The sequence below is a fragment of the Plasmodium knowlesi genome (assembly GCF_000006355.2).
Source record: "Plasmodium knowlesi strain H genome assembly, chromosome: 10".
Lineage (NCBI taxonomy): Eukaryota > Apicomplexa > Aconoidasida > Haemosporida > Plasmodiidae > Plasmodium > Plasmodium knowlesi.
The window spans coordinates 105234-130229 of NC_011911.2; the positions used below are offsets into that span (position 1 = coordinate 105234).

Below are 24996 nucleotides of genomic sequence, written 5' to 3' on the forward strand. Positions count from 1 at the left end.
CATTTTGACCTGCATTAGTAACGCTATTCGGCGTGCTCCTTTTCCCTCCAAAAAAAAAAAAAATGTTCATACGAAACAAACACATAATTGCATGTTGGCGTATATATTACTTTCGCATATGAGATATGTATACACGAATTTAACCATGTGGTTTGGAATAAAAACACTTTCTCTGCTCAAAATAGTAAACGCAAGCAAATCACAACTGAATGAATTCATAAAAAATAATTGCATCGGATAGAATTACAAAAAAATGATTATAAAGAAGGCACTATTTTGATATATTTCTTGTGCCTCTTACCCAAAAAAAACATTTTTACATATGTGAAGCATATCCAGATAAAAAAAGAAAAAACAGAAGAGGCAGAGAAGAAGAAAGAATTTCCCACGCGACGAATAACCTTTTCTGCAGCATGAATTTCAGAAAAACTGATAACACCGCGGACCTAATTGACAGTCTAATAAATAGCGAAAATGGAAAAGTTCAAAAGTACATTTTGGAAAGGAAAAGGAAGGAAAAGGAATTTCTGGAGAAGAAGGAAAACATTAAAAAGAAAACCATGATGGCTCCAAAACTTAATCAAATGTTTGTTAAAAATAAAAATGAAGATGACAAGTTAATCAGCGAAACAGTTGGTCTCAGAACCGTTCACGAGTATAAACAAATCAAGAGTGGAATTTATGGCAAAGAGAAGGATAGCCATCTTAGCGGAAAGGCCAAGGAGGACAAAGATAGTAAAAAGAAAAAACTCAAATTGTCTTTCTGCAGCGACGATGAAGAGGAGAACGACAACGAAGACGATGACGATGATGACAACGAGGAAGGGGATGGAGATGATTACGGTAACCATCGTGGCAATCGAGAGAATGATGATAAAGAGGCCAAGAAGCACTCTGATGAGGCAGCCTCTGAAGAAGAAAACGATGGTGCGGAATCCCCTTCGCATGAACGTAACCTGACCAGCGAGGGAAAAAGGAGCAAACATTATTCGGATAAAAACGGTTCAGACAAAAATGACGCAGACAAAAATCTGCAAAATAAAGACACACACACCAAGTACGACAAAAATAAGCCATTCAAGAAAATCATGAAAGACCCAACTGTAAATACTTCCTTCCTAAAAGACAAGGAACGAGATGAACAAATAGAATTGCGAAAAAAAGAATTAAGAGAATTATATTTCAAACTGGAAAATGAACAAAAAGAAAAAACGATTGAAATAACCTACTCATACTACGACGGTAGTGGCCATCGGAGAAAAATATCAGTAAAGCAAAAAACGACGATAGGGCAATTTATAAATAAATGTGTTGACAATTTAAAAAACGAATTTATTCACCTAAGATCGGCATCTTGTGAAACCCTCATGTTTGTCAAAGAAGATATTATTCTTCCGAATTATTTAACCTTTTATGAGTTAATTAAAAATAAGGCCCAGGGAAAAACGGGGCCATTGTTTGCCTTTGACGCAGTGGAAAATTTATGTGGGGTTACAGACATAAGAAGGGAAAAAACTGATGTAAGTGAAAAAAAAAAAAAATACACTCCTCTAAAGTGTGCAGAATTGTGTACATATGCGTAAGAAAATGTGTTGTGATACGCATCTGTTTACAACATACACACACAAATACAAATATAGTGAACAACACAGCCTCCCATTTTTCATTTCGATTTATATCCCCCCTTTTCAGACTCACGCAGGAAAGTTAGTGGAAAAAAAGTGGTATGAAAAAAACAAGCACATTTTTCCAGCATCAAAGTGGGAAATTTACAAACCCATGAAAACGTATTCGACAGGCTACACAGATCTGTTTGGTCATTCTGCATAGGTTACTTACCCCTTTGTCATAAAGATGGTGCGCATAATTATAATTCTTACAATTACAATAATCATGACATATTTTTGCGATCATTTATCTGTTAACCACTGAAATTTGCTTTTCCCCTCCAACGCCTTTCTTTGTGGTCCTTCCTGTACGTTTTTTTTAAGTACAGCTTTGCCTATATCTACATTTGCAAAGAAGTAAAAGCATTAAGCATTATTTGCATTTTTAGTTATTAACTCTGCATATTTAGCACACCCTCTTTTTAGTGCGCACATATGTTCTGTTTCCCCCCGTAGGTATGTTGCAGAGGGATAATTGGAACATGTGCATTTTTTGTCATTTTCTCTACACGTGCGAGCTATTTCTTACCCGGGAATAGTTGCGAGAACGTTTGATGTCTTGCGTCCACATTTTGGTTAGACCCGCGGAGTCTATACAGAAATGTGTTAATATGTTTTTGTTCATAATTTTCATCATACACAATTTTTTGTGTGTTAATTTCGCTTATTTTGTATTTATTCCTGATTCTCCTTGCAACACACTCTCGAATATACACCTGAAAAAAAGGGTGAAGATGGAGGTGTTTTACGAAAAGTTGTAGTGTTGACATGTTTGTAGATATATTTTTTATATTTACCGACATATCTCTTAGATGCCGATTTAGGTATTTATATCTATGAAGAGGATTTCCTTTAACCCCCCCTCTCGTATATTATTTTTTCGCATTTTCTGCCCTTTCCATGTTATGCGTAGAAAGTGCGATTAAACTGGCCTCATTTTTGAACTAACAATGGGCAGAACAAATTATTTCGCGATAAAGCAAACACACTTCATTGTATTTTCCTAAATGTAGTTATGCTATTCTCTTTCCCCACGCAGTTCTTATCCCTTTTTTTTTTTTTTTTTTTTTTTTTTACATCTTTAAAGCATCTGAGATCTCGCACCAAATCAGTGAACAGACGCGTCATTTCTGTCCTAAAGGAAATATAATTTCGGTGGAATAGGTTCTTGTAAATATGCTCCGCCACCAGGACAAACCTGTCAATGGGTGTTTTCTGAATTTCTACGTAGCCTGAGGAGGAAGAAATTGGAGAAGTAAAAAATATTGCTCCATTTTTTTTTTTTTTTTTTTTTATGATTAGTTAGCTTTTAAAAAATAATCATAAAAAGGAATATCACATTATCTCGCCCGGGTTTGTTAATTTGAGCATTTACAAAATTTGCTTCTTTTTTTTTTCCCCTCGTTTTATCGCGAGACCATTTTCAAACAGGCAGTTGTATATTTTGACATTCGAGTCGTTCCTCCTTAAGCGAATTATGTGATTTATATTTTTCGTTATGAATAATAATTGAACGATCGTTTCGGCAATGAATGGGGATATCAACACACACTGGTGAGAAATGTAGTCCATGTCTTTGGGAGGCACAACTTCGTGGTACTTCTTCGGAAGAAAGAAGAAAAAAAATGGTATATACATAATCACGTGGAAGAAAAAAGAGAATGTTTCACCATTACGCTATTCTCATGTGTAATCAATTTTTTTTCTTTTGTTTTCTCGCTATTTAATCACCTCAACATGGTAGTTGTCCAAGGACATAGAGTGGGCGTCCCTCCTTTGCACTATACTCTGACCCCCCTCTGCATGGTAAAGATCCTCCCCCATTTTGTTCTTCAAATAGTACAAGAAATAGAACTGACCCATCAATGGATATGTTGAAGGCCCTGCCTTTTCATTCTCATCTACACCTTCATCCTTTATATTCACGTACATAACGTAAAGGGAAAAATATTGGTATACATCCTTCAACATGAAATATAAAAAATAGAGCAATATAAATGTGTATATGAAAAGAGTAGCAAACGATAGAATTATCCTTAGACATATGTGGTATGTCACTAATCGTATCTGCTCCAGTTGTAGGTTAAAAAAAAATAAAAACATAAAAAAAATGTTCTCCCACTTGATGTCATACTTTCCTACCTCAATGTACGGATTGACGAACATAGAAAAGAAAATGAAGAGAAGTAGCACGAAGGAGAAGCAAATGAGAAAACTCAAATGATCATCCATGTTGATTGCACACAAAAATAAAATGTTAATGAACAAAATTTTAAAAATATAGTAGTAATATTTTTCCTGTTTACATAAAAAGGTGTAAAATCCGTATACATATTTGTACGGATAATTTCGCTTCACATCTCCAGGTTTAGAATAAATAGACACAAGAAGGGTCACATAATACACAAAACAGGAGATGAGAATGACTGGTATATTCATAAATTTAGAGGCCCTCGAATGCAAGTCGTCATAGCATACCGTCGCCGTGTCATAGTAGGATCGCTTATAATTAAACAGACCAATGCACATGTAGGAGGAGAGAAAAATGAAAATAATCATCGCGTTAGCTACGTATAAAAAAACATGCATGTATTGAAAATAATATATTTTAATGGATCTCTTGAAAAATTCTACAACATCCTGATGGTAAAAAAATGTCATGTGAACATAATTTTGAAAAAAGAAATTGTGCAAAAGTAGGGGGTAGAAATAGCTTTCCACGAATTTTCTCCCTACGTTCCTTTTACACCCCTTCGTTTGATCTCTACTCACCCGATCTGATTCTCTTTCCCCCGTGCGGTCCGCCACGATATTGTATCCCCCATTTCGCAAATACAAAAAAATCAAATTGCACATCAAGGTGAAGCAAATAAAGGTAAGAACACCCCCAAGTAGGGTGACAATTTGTATGGAGTATATCTTCGAGCGATTTGACCCCACCTTGAGGCAGCCTAATTTAACAAAGTGAAGAAAATTCAGATGAAATATTTTAATTATATCAAAGAAGGCATTGTGCAAATAAATGTTCAGAAAATAGTGAAGCTTTGCATCTCCGCTGTGTAGGTGTGTCGGTTCCTCTTTTCCGTCCCTCCCATAGAAAGTATAATTCTCCCTCTCCGTTTCTGTCAAATCGTTTGAAAAACTTAGCAGCAAAATGAGGGATAAGTAAAATATGAATTCTCGAAAATAGTGCAGGAAGTATATAGTCCCCTTTTTGTACACATCAATTTGATAAAAGTAAAGACTTACATTTATGCACTTAAATAGAACTAAAAAAAAGGCAATTGAAAGGATAAAATAAACTGCCATTTGGAGGACGATAAATACAATATGGAAGCACTTCCTACAGGTTGCATATTTTAAAAAAATATTTTTGTCATAATTTTGCACACAATTATTACACATAAATCCTTCATTATTTTCTGAACACCTTCCACAGGTATCCAAGCAGACATTTGGGCTTTTGCAAAATAGATACAAATTATTCATAAAGGGATACACATTCATTTTGTTTTCTTTAACAACACACCTATCGAAATAGTTAACAGTTATTTCATCCTTATGCTTAAAAAAGGCGTCCAAATTGTCTACGAACAATTCCGTTAAATCCCTTTTGCAATAAAAACGATTGCCTAAATCCGAGCACATGTCACACCTATTCCCAACGTAATTTAAATAAAATTCTCCATCACATGAACAGTCATAAATATATTTTGAAGACTTCTTATTGTTGAAGCTACCTGGGGGACAACTAAAACAACTTTCAGAATTTCTGTAACTTGAGTACGTGTCCTCTTCACAAGGGTAGCATTTGCCATTCTTAAAATACTCCCCATAGTTGCAAAAAATGGAAGTACTCAATGGACAAGGAAGTAAAAGGTAGGTCAGAAAAACCAAACGTGCAATATTTCCTTTCATGAGGATAAGTGGATTTCGAAGTTCCTTTTGCATACTTAGCGCCACGCTCGTCAATTATGTGAAAAAGACCACAAAAAAGGGGAAAGATAAAAAGAAAAAAAAAAAATACAATAATATGCGTCAATAAATTGTACTAAGCGGAGATTATCTTCTTTGCAAATGTGTAAATGTTGCAATTTTTTTTTTTTTTTTTTTTCCCCCTTCACTGTTATTATGTCCCATACCCATTGGTGCTATAAAAATTTCGGAATAACACATCAAAAATACACACTGTTCTTTTTCACCTTTTTTGCAATTTTTATTTTACATATATATCTATGGGAAAAATTCAACCAAAATGGCAAACACCGATATAGCATAACATTGCGAGGAAAAAAGCAAAAAAAAAAATGGCACAGCACCTCCTACAACGTAATTTACCTTTTGCGGGATCCTCACTCGCACCGCGGGAGATCATTAAAAATAGGGGTAACGTCAAGTGGAAATATTTTCACCTCAAATGGATATGCATAGTAAATGCATTAATAGGGCATGCCCCACTTTGCTTGCAGATTGCCCACTTGTCATTTTTTCATCAACTCCACCTCTTCTAATATCACCAATTGACCACGCAAAAATTGCACCTCATAAGTAGGAAGTCTCCCACGTGATGCCCTTCCCCATGAACCTTTGCCACTGAAGGGGAATATCCCAACAATTACTTTGATCAGTTTTAAAGGAAAAATTGAATCATAGTATAGAGAAGCGGATTTGTGTGGAATGGAAAGCCCTCCACTTGGCGACAAACGCACAATTGGAATGTTCGTGTAGAGGATTGAAAGGGAGGCACCACCTTAATTAGCACCACCTTAACTAACACCACCACCGCAGGATGATAAAGAAAGTGGCGGAAAGCCTGTGCGGTGATTGTTACACGCTAATCAACGCCAGGGGGGATAGGAGGTGGACACAAAACCTGCTCCGAAACAAAAGTATGCTCCGTTTGACAAAAATAAACTACTCATTTGTGCAGAAAAATAAAAATGTCAACAGAAATATATACAATATGAACTGCATCGAATTGTACAGATACAGTTGCTTACTACAAAGGGAGAATATTACCAATGCCACTATTTACAAACAGATTAACAAGAGAGTAGAAATGATTTATAAATTTTTAAACCCATCCAAAATTATCCTCCTAATAAAGTTATACATACAAAATGCACACTTAAATACCTACCAAAGTACCTTTCATTGTCTTATTGAAGTAGCAATAACAAAACTGAACGAATTCCATCTGGAGGAAATTGTAAAACTCTACAATATAATTAGCAAGGTCGAAAATAACCAAAACGTCGTCTATCTATTTAAATATGTCAATAACCATTTAATTAATAATTACACATTTATCGATGTGAAATCCTTTTCCATAATCCTAAATTCGCATGCAAAGTTGAAAATTAAGGATATGAAATTGATTAACAAATTCTTGCACATTATACTTCAAAAAGGCCTCCAAATCGATATTGTGAACTATTCCCTCCTTTTTAACGCCTTCTATAAACTAAAATTGATAGGCAATGATTACGTCAACGATGTTGCGCAAAAATTCTTGGGAGAAATTGACGCGTGGAGAAAAAGGGAGCACTGTGCCTCTCAGGGAGTAGACCACAAGGATGGAGAACTTTTCAACGCAGATGACACAAATGGAGGTGACAAAACATATCCTGCGATAGGCGAACTGATCGACTACTCCCCGCACCACATATGCAACATTCTTCTCTACTTCACCATTCAGAATATCAACCAAATTGTGAATTCAAATGCGACGAAGGAAGAGAAGAACGAAGTAAATCTCACCGATAACGAACACATATCATTCCTGCTAGACCTAATAATTAAAAAAAAAAATCTTCTAAAATGTGAAGAAATTTTAATGCTCTGTCAGATCTTCAAAATGATGAAAATGAAAAATGACATTCTTGTTAGCCACATAGAAAAAGAGTTACTAACTTATTTTAACAATTCTAGAGATCAGACAGTTAGCCAGAACTCTTCGAACAAGACGGACACGTTACCTACCACTATTCAATTCACGGATGGCACTCTTGTAAAAATCCTATTTGATATGTGCACCTTCTATAACAATATAGATGTGTACAATCGGAGCGTGCAACACTTTCTGCACCGAAAAATCGATTTCAGCACTTCTCTACTTCTTCTATATATATATTCAGAAATAAATTTGCTCCACGACAAAATGATCTCCTTACTAATTCATATAATTAAAAAACATTATGTTCAAAACTTTCAAGTGGAAAATGTGTTTCTCCTTGTTAGGTCCTTCTACAAAATTTGCCTGAATAGTCAGTACTATTTCGGAATCAAAAAAGTGTGTCGCAAAGGTGTGAATACCGTGAAATTTGCTTCAAAGGTGGATGCCCACCAGAAGGAGGCGAATGTGACGACGAGTCCTGTACCACGTCGCTCCTCTGATCCGATAGTAAGCACACCCAATGGGGTAGCCAATAATGAGGGGAAATCCCCCCTCCCTGTATTTAATAAATTATCACATGAAACTGACAAAAATGAATGTACACATGAAGCAAATATTCTAGAACAGGCAATCACCTCATCCGTAACGCCCCCACACATGCAAAGACTATTTCTCCAAATTGAAAGCCTCGTCGATAACGTTTTCTTCAAACTTGAAAAAGATTTGCTAAACGAAAACATACCAACGAATGAGCGTAACCTCCCCTTGCTGTGCAAGATATTGTACTACGCCACCGTCCTGAGGAGGTTCCCCTTCATAAATAGCGTAATTATTTTATTTACAAACAAAGAAAGTTCAGAAATTGGCGATTTTAAAAATATATTAAACATATTACATGCCTACAGTTCCGCTAAGAGTAGTGCCTTCTTCCATTGCAAAATAAATCAAATGGATCTTCAAATGCTCCATGAAGATGATGTTACCAAGCTGTCCATCAAAGACACCATTCTCACACGCTACAATTTTATTATAAATATGAAAAACTTAAACAAGGATATTAAAAATATGATTTATTTTCTCTTTGCGCAATCTAGACTGAATGATTATAGATATGTGAACGTGGAAGTTATAAAAACCTGGCTAACTTGCTCCTTTCTGAATATACACCTTTTGGCAATGCTCCTCTGCAGTCTTATGTCGAAGGAGCTAAACGTGATAAGGTCCTTCCATCCACATTGTGGACATTCAGATGAAGGGGAAAAACTGTCCCCAGTGGAGATTCCCCGTGAAGACCCCCGCAAGGAAATGATGAACAGTCGCATAGCTGTAAAAAAGGACATAAAATTTAAATACACTAATTTGTATAATCAAATATTACTACACATTGATAAACTCATTTCAAAATGCGAAAACGTTTACGACATCACGAGGATTTTCAATTCCTCGTTTATATTTTTAAACCATTTTGAAAAGTTGAACAAGGAAAAAAAAATATGCACAGAAATTTCACAAATGAAGAGAAATGTGGATAAAATAATGAATGGAATAGAAAAAAACATTTTGCAAAACCTTCATCTATACAATAAGGAATTTATAGTTCTCCTCTCTGCCATATGTATATATAACAACAACTATTCCTACCTCCCATTTTCTTTTTTCTTTCAATATTTCGACTTTTTCACCTTTAAAAATCACATTTCGTACTTAATTTTGCAAAGTACGGATGAAGAAATTAAGCACATAGCGAATGAGGTCTTTGCCCTCACAAATTATGACACCAGGGGAGGCACCCACAAAGAAGATGCCACCATTAAAGACGCCACGAAGAATGACCACACCAATAAGGATGCCATCACCCAGGAGGCGAAAAATAAAGTGGAGTCCTTTTATTCCTTTCACATATCGTGCATTATCGAAAAGGTGGGAAGAGTTCCCCGGAATAACCCAAATTGGTACAAAAATGGGGAGAAGAACCTGCATGTAGAAGGAGACTGCAGCAGTCTGACCCAATTTCAAGTAAACCACATAATAAACATATACAAACAGCTGATAAGCAAGAATGATTTTCCATGCAATGACATTTTCAAAAAAGTTAAGGAAAAATATTTGCACGCTGTTGAAATGAACCTCCTCCTCCTGAGGAGCCTTTCCCTGGATGAGCTAAATGACCTATGCCTAAGCATGCTAAAAAAGAAAGTACCAAATATTTTTCTCTTCAAATGGACGCTCAAAAGAAATTACGAATATATCCATTCAGAGGATACCACCCCTTTAACATACGATTACATTGTTAACTTGCTAAATATTTGCATAAACCTAAAAAGATACAATCTGTTCATGCAGGAAACGATTCTAAGTAAAATCCTTTTGGACAATTCGGACAAGTTCGACACACTTCCCAGGGTGAATAAATTGATAGAGTCGTTGCTCCTCTTAAACATAACAAGCGTTTATGATAGCATCTCAAAGGAGCTGTTACCTAAAATGAATATAGTCTACGAGAAATACTTCTCAGATAGCCACCTTCTGGATTTAAACGAGGTTCTATATTTTTTGTTCGTCCTATACAACATTAACAAGTCTGCAAATTTTTATTGCACATTTGAAAATTTCTGGAGGAAGTTTATCCAAATAGGGGAGATAAAAGTATATCCCCAAAGGAGGTACAATTTTGGCACCAGTCTAAATAGCACTATTTTTATGGCCAAAAATGTGTATACCTTAAGTGGTGACAGAAATGGAAAACAAGGACATTCTGTAAGTACCCCTTCTGAAGAGATGAAAAGTTTTGACAACGAATATGTGATACACCTGGGTGATACAAGTACCAAGGGAGGGGAAAACAAAACGGAGGATGAAGAATTCGCGCACAGAGGTGAAGTGCAAAGGGCACAAAGAACATACCCAAGGATATTCATAAAGGACCATTCCTTTGTTACGCTTTTCTTGCTTTTGGATCTCCTCAAAAATGATAGCAAAATTGAACATGAAAAAGCTTACCAATTCTGCCTTACGCTGTTTAAGGATTATATATACCTACTAAACAAAGAAGTCGTGATCCAGTGCTTGTACATTTACTTTTATACCCAAATTAATGAAGAACTGACAAAAGAACGTAGAATGGCTGGAGAAAATAACTCCCGAAATGAGAACATACAACACATCCTTAACGTACTTATAACGTTCAGTAATAACCTAGACGTGTATTCAATTTTAAAATTGTCTTTTATCTATATTAACTTATTTATTTATGCACGTAAAAAATATCACGTCAAGGAAAACGTGAAAATTCTTTTTGAACAAATTAACAAGAAAAAAAGCTTAATCGAACAAAATAATATGCTCTATGAGCAGGTGAAGAGATATGAGCATGCGCGCATGGGGGAGTAAAAAAGGGGGACAAGTTGACATGAAGAGAGTATGCTAATGTGAGAACAGGAGGAACGCGTAATCGGCCGCTCTCCAACTTTTGACCCATCGCAAAAGAATTACAACGACCATTCCACATATTAGTGATAGACCCCTTCATAACAACTTACTCTCCAACTCATCAAATTAGAACAAAAAAAAAAAAAAAAAAAAAAAAAAAAAAAAATTGCCAGATATAATTTTTGCTCGAGGTTGGCCCTTCTTTATTACGTCTTCTTCAACTTCGAAATAACAACAAGCGATGACAAATTCAGTACCAGAAAGATAATATAAACAAGGATGAAGATATTCCTTGAATCTTCAATACTGTAATAGCTCAGTATAACTGCGAAGAGGTAAAATGGCGGTCATAATTAGGGTTGCCAAAGTGCAAAGCAAAGTTATCGAATGTGCAAAAACCTTGGCAAAATTGATATATGTGAAGATGGGAAAATGAGGACGAGCCACAAACTTACCATATTCAAAATAGTAGGAGGCGAAGGAACTGGCGTCTAAAATACTGGAGTAGAAGGAGCACATCAAATTGTGAATATTCTTTATGTACACCTGCCAAGGGGGGAAAATAAAAACGCATCTGAGATGAAAACATCAGCAAGGGGTATTCGAAGGGACTGTGCCAATAGGAGCAGAATGGAAATATCGAAATGACACCCGTTTGTGGTGGACACATGCTCCAAAATACACGCTCGGGTCCTTCGAACTGCGAAGAAAACGGAGCGGTCAGCACCTTCGTAACTAGTATATAAATAGGCATATAAAAGAATGTCTTGTGAAGCGACTTGAGTATAGTTTCTAGGAACTGCAAATGAATAAAAGAAGAGGAATATTACGAAAAAATACTCATCATAATGGAAAAAGCGTAATCATAGTATGATGGGATATATCCCTATCTGGACATTACCAGTAACCATATGTGGCTAAAGCGGTTGTGCAAGGAGAAAAAGCGAAAAGACATCAGGAATATGTTAATGAGGGAGCTGAGAAATATAGAGGAGGAGTAGGATTCCTCATTAAAGTAACTAATGTAAAGGTAGAGACCCATCAGATCCGTCAAGTAATTCACAAAATTAAGATAGCAGTAGCCGTGTAAATCTAGTTTAATATTTTTAATTTTATAATTTAGAAATATCCTTTCAAATGTTGGAATAATTAATAATAAGCAGATGTAAAAAATGTTGGAAAAGTTCAAATTGCTCAGTAGTAACTTGATCGGATAGCTAACGATGATGTTTCTCTTCTTAGCGCGCTTCACGCTGTTCACACTGTTCAGGCTTCTTAAGCTACTTAAGCTGTTCGTGTTCTCTATGTTATATAGATGTCCCGTGTATTGCCCACCGCTTTGTAGTTTTTTTTTTTTTTTTTTACGTAAATATTCCATTTCTTGCTCAATCAGGGAGTTATATTTTGTAATACCCCCATCTTGCACACCCGAATAGCAGCAAGAATTATTAGAAGTATTAAATAATTTTTTCAAATCCCCCCAAATTGGAATCTTAATTTTGTATTCTATTTTGTTTCGAGAAAATGGGTCCACATTCTTCTCATCACCTTTTGCATCCTGCACAGTTAGGAGTGTGTAACTGTGGCTATACTTCATTTCATCCTTCTTAAAAATGTAACAGTTTATTCTTGAAAGGAGTTTAAAAACGTTTAAAAATTCTGTGAAATATTTTAGTTTTACAGAAAAAGGATTTACGCATTTATCTCCTTCCTTAGACGAACCCTTTGAGACAATATTATCAGTGAGAAGTCTTTCACCATAGTAGTTATTCTTTGAAAAATTAAAATAATCCCCATAGTATTTATTATTGTAGAGATAGTTGCTAAATATTTCCTGATTAAAATTGCTCCTAAGGTTGGGTGGATCATCACTGTTGCGCACTTCTGATGGATCCTTCTTAACACCACACCCGTTTTGCACTTCCTCGGATGAGGCATTTCTGACTGTATCTGCCCCGTTCTTTTTGCGTAGTTCCATCCCTTTCATGTCTATCTTAACAGAGTCGCTTTCCTCACATGTAGGGGCCTCGCCAGTTGCGACTCGAGTTTTCTTCTCAAAATTCATGCCGGCAAATGTTGCATCATTTTGGTAATTAAAAAAGTTGTCCTTATTTTTGAGGAAAATAAAAGAAAGGACAAAAATAGACAGGGTTTTTATAAAAGTATTTATAATCATAATATTCACATGCTCGTAAAGTATTACAAAAATGTGATAGACAAAATAAATAAAAATGGTTGAAAGGCTCAATATCATTTTGCTGATAACTTGAATAACGTAGATTGCGTTAATACTGAATTCTTTTTTGTATATGTTTGTAAATTTACCACACAGGAAAAATATATTTTCTGAAATAACATCGGTGACGCTTTCCAGGAGGGAATATAAAAAACAGAAAAAAAATAAATTTTCCTTTTTCCTTATAAAGTTATTCGAAATTAGTATCAAAATGCATGAGTTAAAGATCTGTATAATTATACAGGACAAAATGAGTATGTTCAATTTCAGGTGATAATATTCTGCGTTTATTTTGTTATTTATCAGTTCCCTCACGCTGTACAAATTGTCCTTCTTTCCGTAGTTAAAATTTTTAAATTTGTTGTAATAGTAGTAGTCGTTATTTTCCGTCGATTCCATCTTGTTATTTTCTCCTAATTCATAGCTGTCCTTAAAAAGGTAGTCCATTTTTAGGCTCCCTCGCAAAGTCCGGTAGGATTTCTTTGTTTTATTCGCTTCGTAATTTGGCGTATCTCCTCCGTCCCCCTTTATGTCGCCATTCGACAGGGCCATCACCACTTGTTCATCCCCCCCTTGAGGCCTTTCTCCTTCCTCACTCTGTTGGTTCTTTTTAGCATTCTCCATATCACCACCACCAGAAGAGTGATGCGCCTTCGAAATACACACCCCATTTCCACTCAAATTTTCAAAGCGAATTTCTTCGTAGTTTCCGCTTTCAATGTTAGGCCCAATGGGGTTTGATTCGTTCAGCGGGAAGTAATCCCCATTGCTATTCTGAAAATGATTTGGTGTTATGTCGTTCTGCGTATCTCCTATTTTATCTAACGTAAATTTGAGCAAATGAAGGTTTTCCTCGTTTGCGCTTCCTACCCAGCTGTTTGGTCCGCAGAATGCATTTGCCTCCACGGAGCTTGTGTCGTAGTGCACATGGTCATTCATATGCTCGTCCCGTCCATTTGGGGAAATACGGTAGATGCTAGTCGTTCTACTAATGCCCGTAGTTTCATCCGAAATATTTCTCCCCCCCTGGGAACTACCCACAAAATTGTACCCCTTCTGCATGCTCATATACAGCTTGTTAAAAATGCATTTATCCTTTTTTCGATCAGCTCCTTGCTCCGTTGAACTACCAGAAGAAAGTCCCCCTTCATATGCATCATTTCTCTTCCTCTGTTTCCTTCTGAAGAAAATATTCTTCCTATTCTTAAACACATTATGGAACAGCTTATTACCTTGAGCATCTCTTTGATCATTATTTAGGAGTTTATTTTTGATAAAACTATTTCTACAGGTAATAAACTTAATGCGTGGTTGTTTCTTCTTTGTGTCTTCCTTACAGGTAACCCTTTTTACGGTGCTATTTTTGCGTTTCTTTCTCTTAGTCTTTAAATTTTGTTTTCTCTGCCAGAGGGAAAAGGCTTTTTTTTTTCGTAACATATATCTCCTGCATTCGTAGAGAGACATGTCAGATAGTCTCTTCGCACACACATCATATGAGTTTTTTTTTCTTTTGCTAATTCTGTGCATGAGTCCAACTCTATCCTTTTTAAAAAAAAAACTTTCACCAATTTGTTCTTTCCCATTTTCATACGACACTGAGGAATAGTAAATTTTCCTGTAGTTGTTATTTATCCTTTTAAAGTAGTAACGAATGTACACATAATATGCGATATAGTCGAAGAAAAGCGTGTAGAAGCATTTTAAACACACTGGTAAGTACACAACAAGGAACAATTTCGTGTTTAAAAACTTGTCATCATTTTTATTGCTAAAATTGAAAAAGTGAGTGAAATAATAAAAAAAATTTTCCTCCTCCTTTTGCGACTCCGTATTTTCATATTTATTCAACAGAAAGGTAAAAAAATGTGATATGGTAATTTCTGCGTATGTATATGTTATCCTTAAAAAAAATGTGTACAGAAAGAGGATGTGGTAGATGTAGTAATTCTTAATAAAGTAATAGTAATTCATAAACTTGAATAGCTTCTTCTTTAACATGGTTGCATCGGGTTCTTTCTCACGCAGTTTTTTTCAGGGGAAAGGGGGAGGGGTTCTCCCTTAAGGTAATATGTGTGAGCGGGAAAAGTCTGTTCAGTCCCTCCTACACGGCTAATTCGCGCCCCAAAGAGGAATGTTAAAATTTGTGGAATAAAGACCTGGTGGTACAACTCTTTTTAACGTCTTGGAAATATTCATAAATGGATCACGAGAAAAATTATCCCTCAAATAGACGACGAAAAACTAAAAATATTCATTCAAGAATAAGCATTAATGATGATCATACTAAAAAAGGGAAAAATTAAGCAAGGACAAAAAAAATTAACAGACGAAAAAACTTAATATCAAGAGACAAACTCGATGCGTATACCGTCTACATATGGGGTCGTCTGCACGTGCTTATATTTAAACGCACATGGAGTGTACAAAAAAAAAAAAAAAAAAAAGGGGGAATAAGTAAGAAGCAAATGAATAGCAAAATTGAACTGAAACAACTGTTGTGATAATTCACCGCACACATTTCTCCCCCAATTGGGAAAACATTAATCAAAAGAAATGGGGAAGACAGGATGAAGGATTGTGCTAATGCGCAATTGCCGCGTTCGGTGGAATAGTTACGTGTGAAAACGAAGCACTACATTTTAAAAAAATTGAAGAAAAACACACACACAAAAAAAAAAAAAAAAAAAAATTAATCAGCTAATCCAACCATTTAGTGTTATAGAACTCGCCCAACTGTGAAGGCTGAAAAGTTACACAAAAGTGCTCCCTATGGAAAACAGTAAAAATGCAAAACGACAGGAATAGAAACATGATCTGTACTTCAAGGTACACGTTGAAACGACGCTAATAAAAGGGGCTAACGACGAATGTACCACAACGTTATTTTCGCTGCAGTGCACACATCCTGAGACGAAAAAAAGAGCGAAAATCACATGACATAATTTTAAATGTGAACAAGGAGAATTATGGGCGTGCAGAAAATGTTCACACCTACATGTGGTATGCTTTCCAAATTTTGTGTATTCCCCCTTTTCTCCTTTTTTCCAACCACACTTAGTGCATGCATATACACAAATGTGTATGCTAACAAATGGGATGCCACTTTAATGATAATACTGTGCAAATGCCTCACTATCGTTTTTGCGAAGATTTTGCGAAATGTGTGTTATATGTTGGTCTGCATCAGTATGCTTGAGTTTGCGCGAGTTTGGGGCATTCGCTTTCTCATTACACTCTTCCTGTTCTGAAAAACGTTTTGCGTATCATTTCTTTTGTTATTTTATTTTTTTTTTTTTATACTGCAAAAATGGCATAAAAAACGTTTTTCAATATTTTTCTTTTTCGCGGTACATGTGTTGAAATGTTAGCGTCTTTTCCACTTTCCTTTTCCGTAACCTTCAATTTTATTTTAATTTTTCCAATTCGTACGTTACGGGCGTTACGCCCTTTCCGCTGCCGTCGAACTGAAGTTACTCTTGCAATGTCCCGCATTTCTTTTTCCATACATACACAATGTTAATGAGTCAATGTTTATATTCACATGGCACATTATATGGGCCACGTTTTTGATGCCCTTTCGTGGAGATTTTTCCACGAATATGTTCGCATCCCTAATAGTATCCCACCGCGCAAGGGTTTTTTGTTTTTTTCTTACACATGCGCATTTCCCCCCCTTGTCATTTATTTTTACTGTAACTTTGAAAAATATATTTTGAAGAATGCAAAAAGGGGAAAAAAAAAAAAAAAAGATTAAACTTCTTTTGTTTTCAAATAGGCGATATAAATGTTACGCTTAAGTGTTACTGTGCTATGCGTGTCGCTCCAGCATAAATAAGTTTTTTCGTAGGCATATGGCCTTATGTGTTTTTTTCTTTTTTCCTCCACCCTTTGCGGTTGCTATGTTTTTTTTTTTTTTTTTTTTTTTTTCATATATTTACGCTTCAATTTTTTAAATCTAAGGGGAAAACTAAACAAATCAAATGTGCGAGTGGCATGATTCTCACAAGAAATACACATTTCCACCCCCTCATATATGCGCTTCACATATATGTTATTTTTTCCCTTATTGTTCTTCCCCTTTCATGCTTTCCTTACACGCCAATTTAATTTGGCCATATTATTTTATCAAAACAGTACATGCGCTTGTACACATGTAAATTAAATTTGCTTCCTTCTTTGTGTAACTGCATGCTAATATATATACATATGTGTTTTCTTTGTAAAGAAGGATGTATGCCTTGCATATAATTTTTCTCAATCTGAATTTGAAAGGTGAACTTTGAAAAGTTAACAGTACGCCACTGTTTTGGAAGTAGGAAGAGGGTCCTTCGCCCCCAAGGCATGTAGGCACATGTGTATATTATATGTATAGAAAATATTTTATACATCTTTTCCCCCCACACACACGGTGGTCAAAGTAGAGTGACAATATAAACTCCGTATCGGTCATTTTCATTTACATAAATACATGATTTGTTTTCTTTGTTAACTTTTTGACATTTTAAACCCAAGACACAAAAGAGCTAAAAGAAATATAACAACATAAATCATATGGTAACAACCGTGCAGTAGCCCTTTACAAGAGTAATTACAATCATAGGGGTGATAGCAATTCGAAAGGAAGAAGACATAAACGCGTTTTTTTTTTTTTTTTTTTACGCTTTCCCCCTCCATTTCCAGTTGTAACCAATCGTGCAAATGCTTATGTAATGAAACTACCGCAGCAGAGAAAAGAAGAAAAAATAAAATAAGTCAAAATGAATGTATTCATTAGAACGCTTATACTCACTGTTGTAATCAAGACACAACTTATTCTAGGAAGGAGTTTAATCTACGATAAGCAGAGCTATGTCCCGAAGGTGTACGCTAATTTGCATGGCGCAGGCCTTAATGAGATTGTGAAAAAGACGAATAGGACGTGCAGAAATGTTAAGAGCAGAAATTATTTTCCCGATTTTGTCAGTTCTGACAAATCCGCCAACCAACGGAGCAGTACCCCCCTGTTCATTAACAACTACAAACCCAAGTATGGGAAGATAAACAGGGCGGGGACATCCAACTTCCACATCGCAGATGCCCACAACTACAAAGTAAAAAACAGTCAACGTGTGATGAACGCACTGAACAAAAAAATACAGGAGAGCATATTTACCCTCTTTAATGCTGCAAATAGAGATACCAGCATTTATAACAACGACTTTAAAAGTAATAAAATTATAGATGATATTTCTTCCAGTGACAAATCTCAAAATAGTGGGAATTTAAGTCAAAGTACATTCGGGAAGGATATTTTAGGAAATAACAACGATGTAGGGAAAGGGACCGACCAAAAAAAACCATGCACCTTTTTAAACAATGTAGTTGAAGGAGGAAAGACAGTTTCCTTGTTAGGACTGTGGTATGTATGCAACATCTTCTACAACATTGAAAATAAAAAGGCATTGAATTTGTTAAATTTACCAATTACAATTGCGATAGCGCAAATTTATGTAGGGTTGCCAATCTTCTTAATACCGTGGATCCTCAAATTGAGAAATCAACCGGAACTGTTTTACGATGAACAAGAAATGAAGAAAATAAGCCTCAGTGATAGAAATGCATTAGTAAAGGCATTACAGAAGTATGTACTTTTCTTAAAAAAATATAGTAGCATAATGAAGCAAAGTATATATCATGGCTATGCCCACCTCTTATCAGTTATAGCCATGGGAGCTGGAGCAATCAGCTTTGTCCACATTGTTAAAGCGTCTTCACCATTATTTGCAGCTTTCTTCTCATACTTCCTAACGAACAACAGAATGTCTCTTTATACTTATTCTTCCCTTATCCCAATCGTTTTTGGTGTGTCCTTAGCGTCCATAAAGGAACTATCATTCACTTACAAGGCGTTATATTCAACACTGTCAGCCAACGTACTTTCAACCATGAGAGCTATAGAGGCAAAAATTATGATGGATAAAAATCTCGAAAGAATAGGAAAACATTTAACTCCTGAAAATATATTTGCTCTTTTAACTCTGTCCTCTGCAATCTTTTTGACCCCAGCTTTATACCTTGATGCACACAAATGGAAAGATGCCTACGCCTACTTGATGGATAACAAAGATGTTTTAAAAGTACTAGGAAGACATGTACTTATGTCAGGTGTGTGGTTTTATCTGTACAATCAGTTATCCTTCATTTCGTTAAACAGATTAAATCATATTACTCACGCGGTGGCCAGTACAGTGAAGAGAGTTTTCTTAATATTAACTAGCTACTTCATATTTGGAACGAAATTTTCCTTCCTTGGTGGACTTGGTTCAACGATGGCTGTAGGTGGCACTTTCTTATACTCTCTGGTGAAGAAGAAATATGGATAATAAGCTAATTTTTTTTTTTTTTCAAAATTGCAAGAATGCAATGCAATCGGCTATATCCTGAGCGGGTCATGCGTATAGTAACCAGAAAGAAGGACGCCCCCCCTCCTCATTTATATATGTGTACGTACCCATACCTATATCTCTTGTTTTTGTTCTTAAGGGAGAGTAAAATAGTACAAGTTTTTCCCATCCTACATATGAATTCTACTTAGAAGTATTCGTATATTTATGTGGCGCTTATATTTAAACGTTGTGGGAATGCGCTGCCATTCATACCTTTCCACACTTGTGAATACTCCTTTATATAAAGAATGTGCACATTTAAGCACCTTTTTTGGAAACACCTCTATGCCAAGCCGGCATAAGTAGCCATACGTACCATTTCTGTCGAATAATTTCATTGTAAAAATTTTCTTATCTGCACACACGTGTGTGTACCGCATGTGCATGTCTCCCCCCCCCATGTACATATCGCTCTCCTGCACATATGTACACATCATTCGAATTAACAATTCGCAAATTGTTAGCTACCTCCCAACTAATGTATTCCTTTTACGCATACAGTAATTGTTATATATATATATATATATATTTTTTTTCATTACTTCACCAGCATTAGCTTTATATTTTGAAAAATATTGCACAATTTTTTTTCGCAATACAGGACTTTATAGACATGCGCGAAATCGCATAACGTTAAATTGTTCTAAATCGCCCATGGTGTTTTAAACAAATCGAGTGCATGTCTTACAGTCTTCCTCATAATGTTCCGAACATTGTAGCACAACATCCACGCTTTGTGGCGATAACCTCACATCAACTGAAAATTTCACTGGGACAATTTTGAAAATTATTTAAAGTGTAAAGTTAAGTAGGTGCGTCCCCCCCACACATGCGCAAACGTTGAAACGGCGCTTTAACAGGAATATCACAATCATTAACACAAAAAAAAAAAAAAAAAAAAGGAAAAAGGAAAAAGGAAACAGTGAGCACTCAAACAACAATTAACTTATGTTTCAAATTGAAAAACAAACACGAAGTAGGATATATCGTATATGCCGTAATAAATTCCGCATCTCGTAGAACAACATATTAATAGAATGGGGAAAGCAGGGAAATCATAAAATGGAAAAAAAAAAAAAAAAAAAAATACTTCCAGGATGTGCACATTAAAAAAAATAATAACACACCTCAGCATTATATGATGTTAAAATAACGGCGTGGACAAAACGGTGAACAAAAAATTCTGCAAAACGAATTATGGCGCTGGACTAGCAATCAATATGTAGCGCCTGCGAGGAGACTGTTGGGCTGAACTTCATTCCAATATGTTCCTTTCTATTGCACTTCATTTCTTTTCATTTCCTTCCATTCCATTATACTTGGTAACCGCAGCTGGTAATGACCTATCAGTTATCCTCTTCTCTACACTAGAGAATAATTATGAAAAGCACAAGTGACGTTGTCAACACAGCGATAATTACATACAAAAAATAATTACTCGTATTATTTGTTACTCTTTCGAAAATGTTTCTGTTCCTGCTAAGCAAATTGTTCGTCTCATCAACATCCCTGTCTATATCATCCAACAGTTCATTATGTACTCGCAATTCGTTGTTTATGTTGTAGCTGATATTTTTTAAGTTGTGCGTAGTGCCTTCTAAAAAACTCAGTTGCTCATCCTGCAACTTCATCAAATTCTGTTGCTTCAGGAGTAGCTCCTCCCTGTTTAAATCGTTCAAATATGAGCCATTTTCGTTGTCCAGGTCGTTTAGGAAATCCATGTTTATGTTGAATGCAGCATCCTAAAAGGGAGGAAGGGGGCCCACATGGGGAGAGGGGGAAATATATATATTATGCAGATATACGTGTATATAAATATGCATAGGTGGATGATATTATTCGGATCATCCCATAGGAGTTGCCGCATTTCAGAATGTACCTCCTCATTAGTCGAAGCGAAATCCTCATACAAATTCATTATATCTATTTTCATTTTCTCTAGGGTGCATATTTTGTCCTTATACTTAGATTCGTTTCTGCTGTACAGTTTGTCATTTTTTATATAATCATTATTTAGCTGATGCTGCAGAAATCTGACGGTTTGATTAAATTCCGTTATTTTCCCTCTTAGAATAGCCCTGTTTTTTGCCTTCTTTTTATCCTTTTCATTTTTTTTTAATATCTTTTTAATTTCCTTCCCTATTTGTATTGCCTTCTCATAGTCTTTGTCCCACAAATCCATTTTGTTCTTGATTTATGTGCATGTGTGTTTGACGTGTAAATAAAATGTACTTACATATGTTCGCGTGCTATTCTCTTAATGGGGTTAAATTAGAAACTTAATAATTGTGGCGCTGTAATATATACGATATATATGTGCATGCTAAGTATTACATCTCTTCAAGTTAGTCCCTAATTTGCGTTGTACATACTCTATACACATTAGTTTTTTAGAAACGCAAAGAGGGGTATGTGTGTGGGGGTGTATGTTTATACGAATGGGAAGAGTCGCCACTGCGGCTAATCATGAACGGTCAACACCGCTAGATTGATAACGTTAAAAGTTCAGTCGAGGAAACCATCCGCTATGGTATTATGTTGGAATTACTCTACTCGGTAATTTAACAGATTCACTCTCGCACAGCCTACATAAGTACATACATATATGTATGGTAATGACGTAGGGAGGCGCAGCAACTACCGAGTATCTTTCTTCCTCGCCGTAAAATAGCAGACGCGCCTTATTCCTTTTTCTTCTTTCACGGGCAAACTGCCTGTATATTATTTGCGCTGTTTTTACTTCTTAAAAAAGAGCTGCTTCCTTCCCTTCTTCAAAATTTTGAAACCCGTAAAAATTGTCACAAGTGCGAATGGGGCGTATACGTTCATAAGTAGTGCAAAGTGCGCAGCCCGCTATTTACATAGGAAGATGTACCAATACACATTCGCATATAAATATATACACATGTATATGAATATATATTTATGTACTTATGTGCGTACCTTACGAGGAGGGATTACTGGCATCGTGTGCCACCTTCTTCCCAAGAAGCCCTTCGCCGCGATTCGCAAATTTCTTGTACTACTAAGTTGCCGCACAGGAGTGCTTTGTTCAAATGAAAAATCGGGAGTTTCTAATTTGGGTAAAACTTAAAAAAAAAATCTTCAACGAGGGGAGTACATATATATTACATGTTACATACCCTTGTACATCAAGTTACAGGAGAAAAATTAACAAATGAATGCGGCAAAGAATTATATAGGACTTCGCAAAATAGCCTTAACTGTTTTCTATTCCTTTTTTTTTTTTAGTAATCAGAAATAATTACCCAAAATTAGTTCGTTCATAATGGAGATTCCGAGCTAGGCAAAAAACTACGTCGTGGTAAAAGAAAGGAAGAGAAATGTGTAGGGTTATCAAATTTATTGTAACGGAAGGATGTTAAAAATTTTTTCAATTTGTTAGCGGTTCACTTCTATAACGTTTCGCCCACTGCGTTAGGTTATTACGTTCCCGATTTATACACCCCCTCGTTTTTTTTTTTTTTTTTCTTTCCACACATAGGGGCAACCTTTTTTATATATGCTGCTCCAGTCCTTGGAGAAAATAGTTCATTTTGAAGGTAATTCAAATGGGAAGTGAAAATAGACTAAGCGGCAGAATGGAGCGGGCCGCACGTAGCATTGTGTGGGTGATTATATTTAAATTGGAGGATTATTCTCGTGCAGTCGCCAAAGTGCAGAAACGGTACTGTACACATAACAGGTTTTCGTATACGTGTCGTTTTATTATGGCCACTACATGTGTACCTGAACATGCGCGTAAGATCATCGGCTGAATCATATTTCTGAGCAATTTGACTTCCGCCTATTTGCGCTTTAATTTTCCTACTACTTTTACTGTCCTTCTAACCTGTTCATCTTTTCTTCTTTCATGTACTTTCATCACCACTTAATGGTTCAGACGGCGGTTGAATTTCATGAGTTTTGGGGAGGTCCAAAATATGCACGGATACTCATTCCAAAAAAAGGGAAAAGGGGGAAAACACAAAACTGCACCGTTACTGATCTGTCCTGTACAACACAACGCAGAAGCGTTTTCCTCTGTTCCGGTGTATTTTCCACGAGTGGATATATTAAGTGTCCAAGTCAACATATGTACCCCTTTCATATGCATATAAATGCAGTTTCATCCCTTTTGTATTCGTTTCTTTAGAGGAGAACTACGTGGTTTTGTGAAATTTTAAGACCACGTGCTAGAGTTCATGCAGTTTATTTTTTTTCTTGTCACCACTGGAACATGTAGAAGCGTCACGTTGAGGAAGGGAAAAAAAAAGAAAAAGTTGATATGACTGTTAAATGTATTTAAACTTTTTAATTTCAGAAAAGAATTATCTTCCTAAGGAGGAAGGAACAAATAATAATAATGAAAAATGAAAGAACAACGAAGGAGCTCATGCACAATATAGTAATGTGTGGAACGAGTACATAGCTCCTGGGTGTGAGGCTTTACAAAAGGGGAATAAAGAAATGAGAGAGGTAGTTGTGAGCAGGAACAGTCGTGAATAAGAAAAATGGAAAATATTGGTACAATGTAAATTTACTCCCCTCCCCTTATAAAAGAAAGGAAGTAGAAGAATTATATGTAACTGCTAGTTGTACAGTTAAGCTGAGCTTGCATTCTCTCACACATGTACACCAGAAAGAGCGACTCTGCGAATTTAAGGCATCCTCCTTACATTTAGGATTACCGAGCGAATTTTGTTTCCCCCCTTTCCCTTCCTTTATGTGGTATTCCCCTAAAATTCCATTTGGAACATTTGCAAACTGTGGAATTAGAATTCCATCATCCACTGTCCTTTTTTTTTCCTTGTGCGCGCAACTCCTTCCTTAAAAAAATTTTCTTTATATTTGCGACCTTTTGCAACTGTAATATTCGAATTTCATCATCCACCGTCCTTTTCTTTTTTTTTTTTCAATAAAAAAAAAAAAAAGAAGACAAAAAAAAAAAAATAATAATGTTCTTAAAAAAAGAAGAATGTTTTTTTTTTTTTTTTTCGATAAACAAAAGGGTATCCTTTCACCAGAAAAAAAAAAAGAACATTCTTCTTTTTTCTTGAAGAACATACATTCTTTTTTTTATTTTATTTTTTTTTTTCGACCCCTCAGTGTTGTGGTAGCATGATGTGTTGGACTTGAATGGTATATGTATTGATTGTTTCGTTCGTTATGTAATTTCCGGTTTTTCCCCGTGGCATCCGGATAGTGTATAGTATCCGGTCCCTGTGTTCGAAAAGTTTTTCCTTTTCCCCTTAAAGCAACTGAAGTTAAACCCTGAACCTTACTACTGAACCCGGAATTTGACTTCTAAAACCCTGAAGAATGATTCCTATAACCCTAAAA

General features: G+C 35.8%; 6 protein-coding genes across 6 annotated transcripts; 3 read left to right on the top strand and 3 right to left on the bottom strand.

Moving 5' to 3' along the window:
• Positions 1 to 413: 413 nt before the first annotated feature.
• PKNH_1002100 (XAP-5 protein, putative) lies at positions 414 to 1830 on the top strand (the record flags this gene model as incomplete). The annotated part of the gene is made up of 2 exons (XM_002259468.1): positions 414 to 1520; positions 1693 to 1830. 2 exons carry the CDS (start codon positions 414 to 416, stop codon positions 1828 to 1830), a joined length of 1245 nt encoding a protein of 414 aa, XP_002259504.1.
• Positions 1831 to 1910: 80 nt separating this feature from the next.
• Positions 1911 to 5585, bottom strand: PKNH_1002200 (conserved Plasmodium protein, unknown function; the record flags this gene model as incomplete). Its single annotated transcript, XM_002259469.2, has 5 exons — positions 1911 to 2008; positions 2197 to 2383; positions 2745 to 2899; positions 3086 to 3269; positions 3399 to 5585. The coding sequence occupies 5 exons, from the start codon at positions 5583 to 5585 to the stop codon at positions 1911 to 1913; spliced, it is 2811 nt and encodes a 936-aa protein (XP_002259505.2).
• Positions 5586 to 6456: 871 nt separating this feature from the next.
• Positions 6457 to 10953, top strand: PKNH_1002300 (conserved Plasmodium protein, unknown function; the record flags this gene model as incomplete). The annotated part of the gene is made up of 1 exon (XM_002259470.1): positions 6457 to 10953. One exon carries the CDS (start codon positions 6457 to 6459, stop codon positions 10951 to 10953), a length of 4497 nt encoding a protein of 1498 aa, XP_002259506.1.
• Positions 10954 to 11198: 245 nt separating this feature from the next.
• PKNH_1002400 (conserved Plasmodium protein, unknown function) lies at positions 11199 to 15226 on the bottom strand (the record flags this gene model as incomplete). Its single annotated transcript, XM_002259471.1, has 4 exons — positions 11199 to 11317; positions 11448 to 11538; positions 11720 to 11791; positions 11894 to 15226. The coding sequence occupies 4 exons, from the start codon at positions 15224 to 15226 to the stop codon at positions 11199 to 11201; spliced, it is 3615 nt and encodes a 1204-aa protein (XP_002259507.1).
• Positions 15227 to 17985: 2759 nt separating this feature from the next.
• PKNH_1002500 (phosphoenolpyruvate/phosphate translocator, putative) lies at positions 17986 to 19590 on the top strand (the record flags this gene model as incomplete). Its single annotated transcript, XM_002259472.1, has 1 exon — positions 17986 to 19590. The coding sequence occupies one exon, from the start codon at positions 17986 to 17988 to the stop codon at positions 19588 to 19590; it is 1605 nt and encodes a 534-aa protein (XP_002259508.1).
• A 1430-nt stretch (positions 19591 to 21020) lies between these two features.
• Positions 21021 to 21835, bottom strand: PKNH_1002600 (SNARE protein, putative; the record flags this gene model as incomplete). Its single annotated transcript, XM_002259473.1, has 2 exons — positions 21021 to 21395; positions 21533 to 21835. The coding sequence occupies 2 exons, from the start codon at positions 21833 to 21835 to the stop codon at positions 21021 to 21023; spliced, it is 678 nt and encodes a 225-aa protein (XP_002259509.1).
• Between the last annotated feature and the right edge of the window lie 3161 nt (positions 21836 to 24996).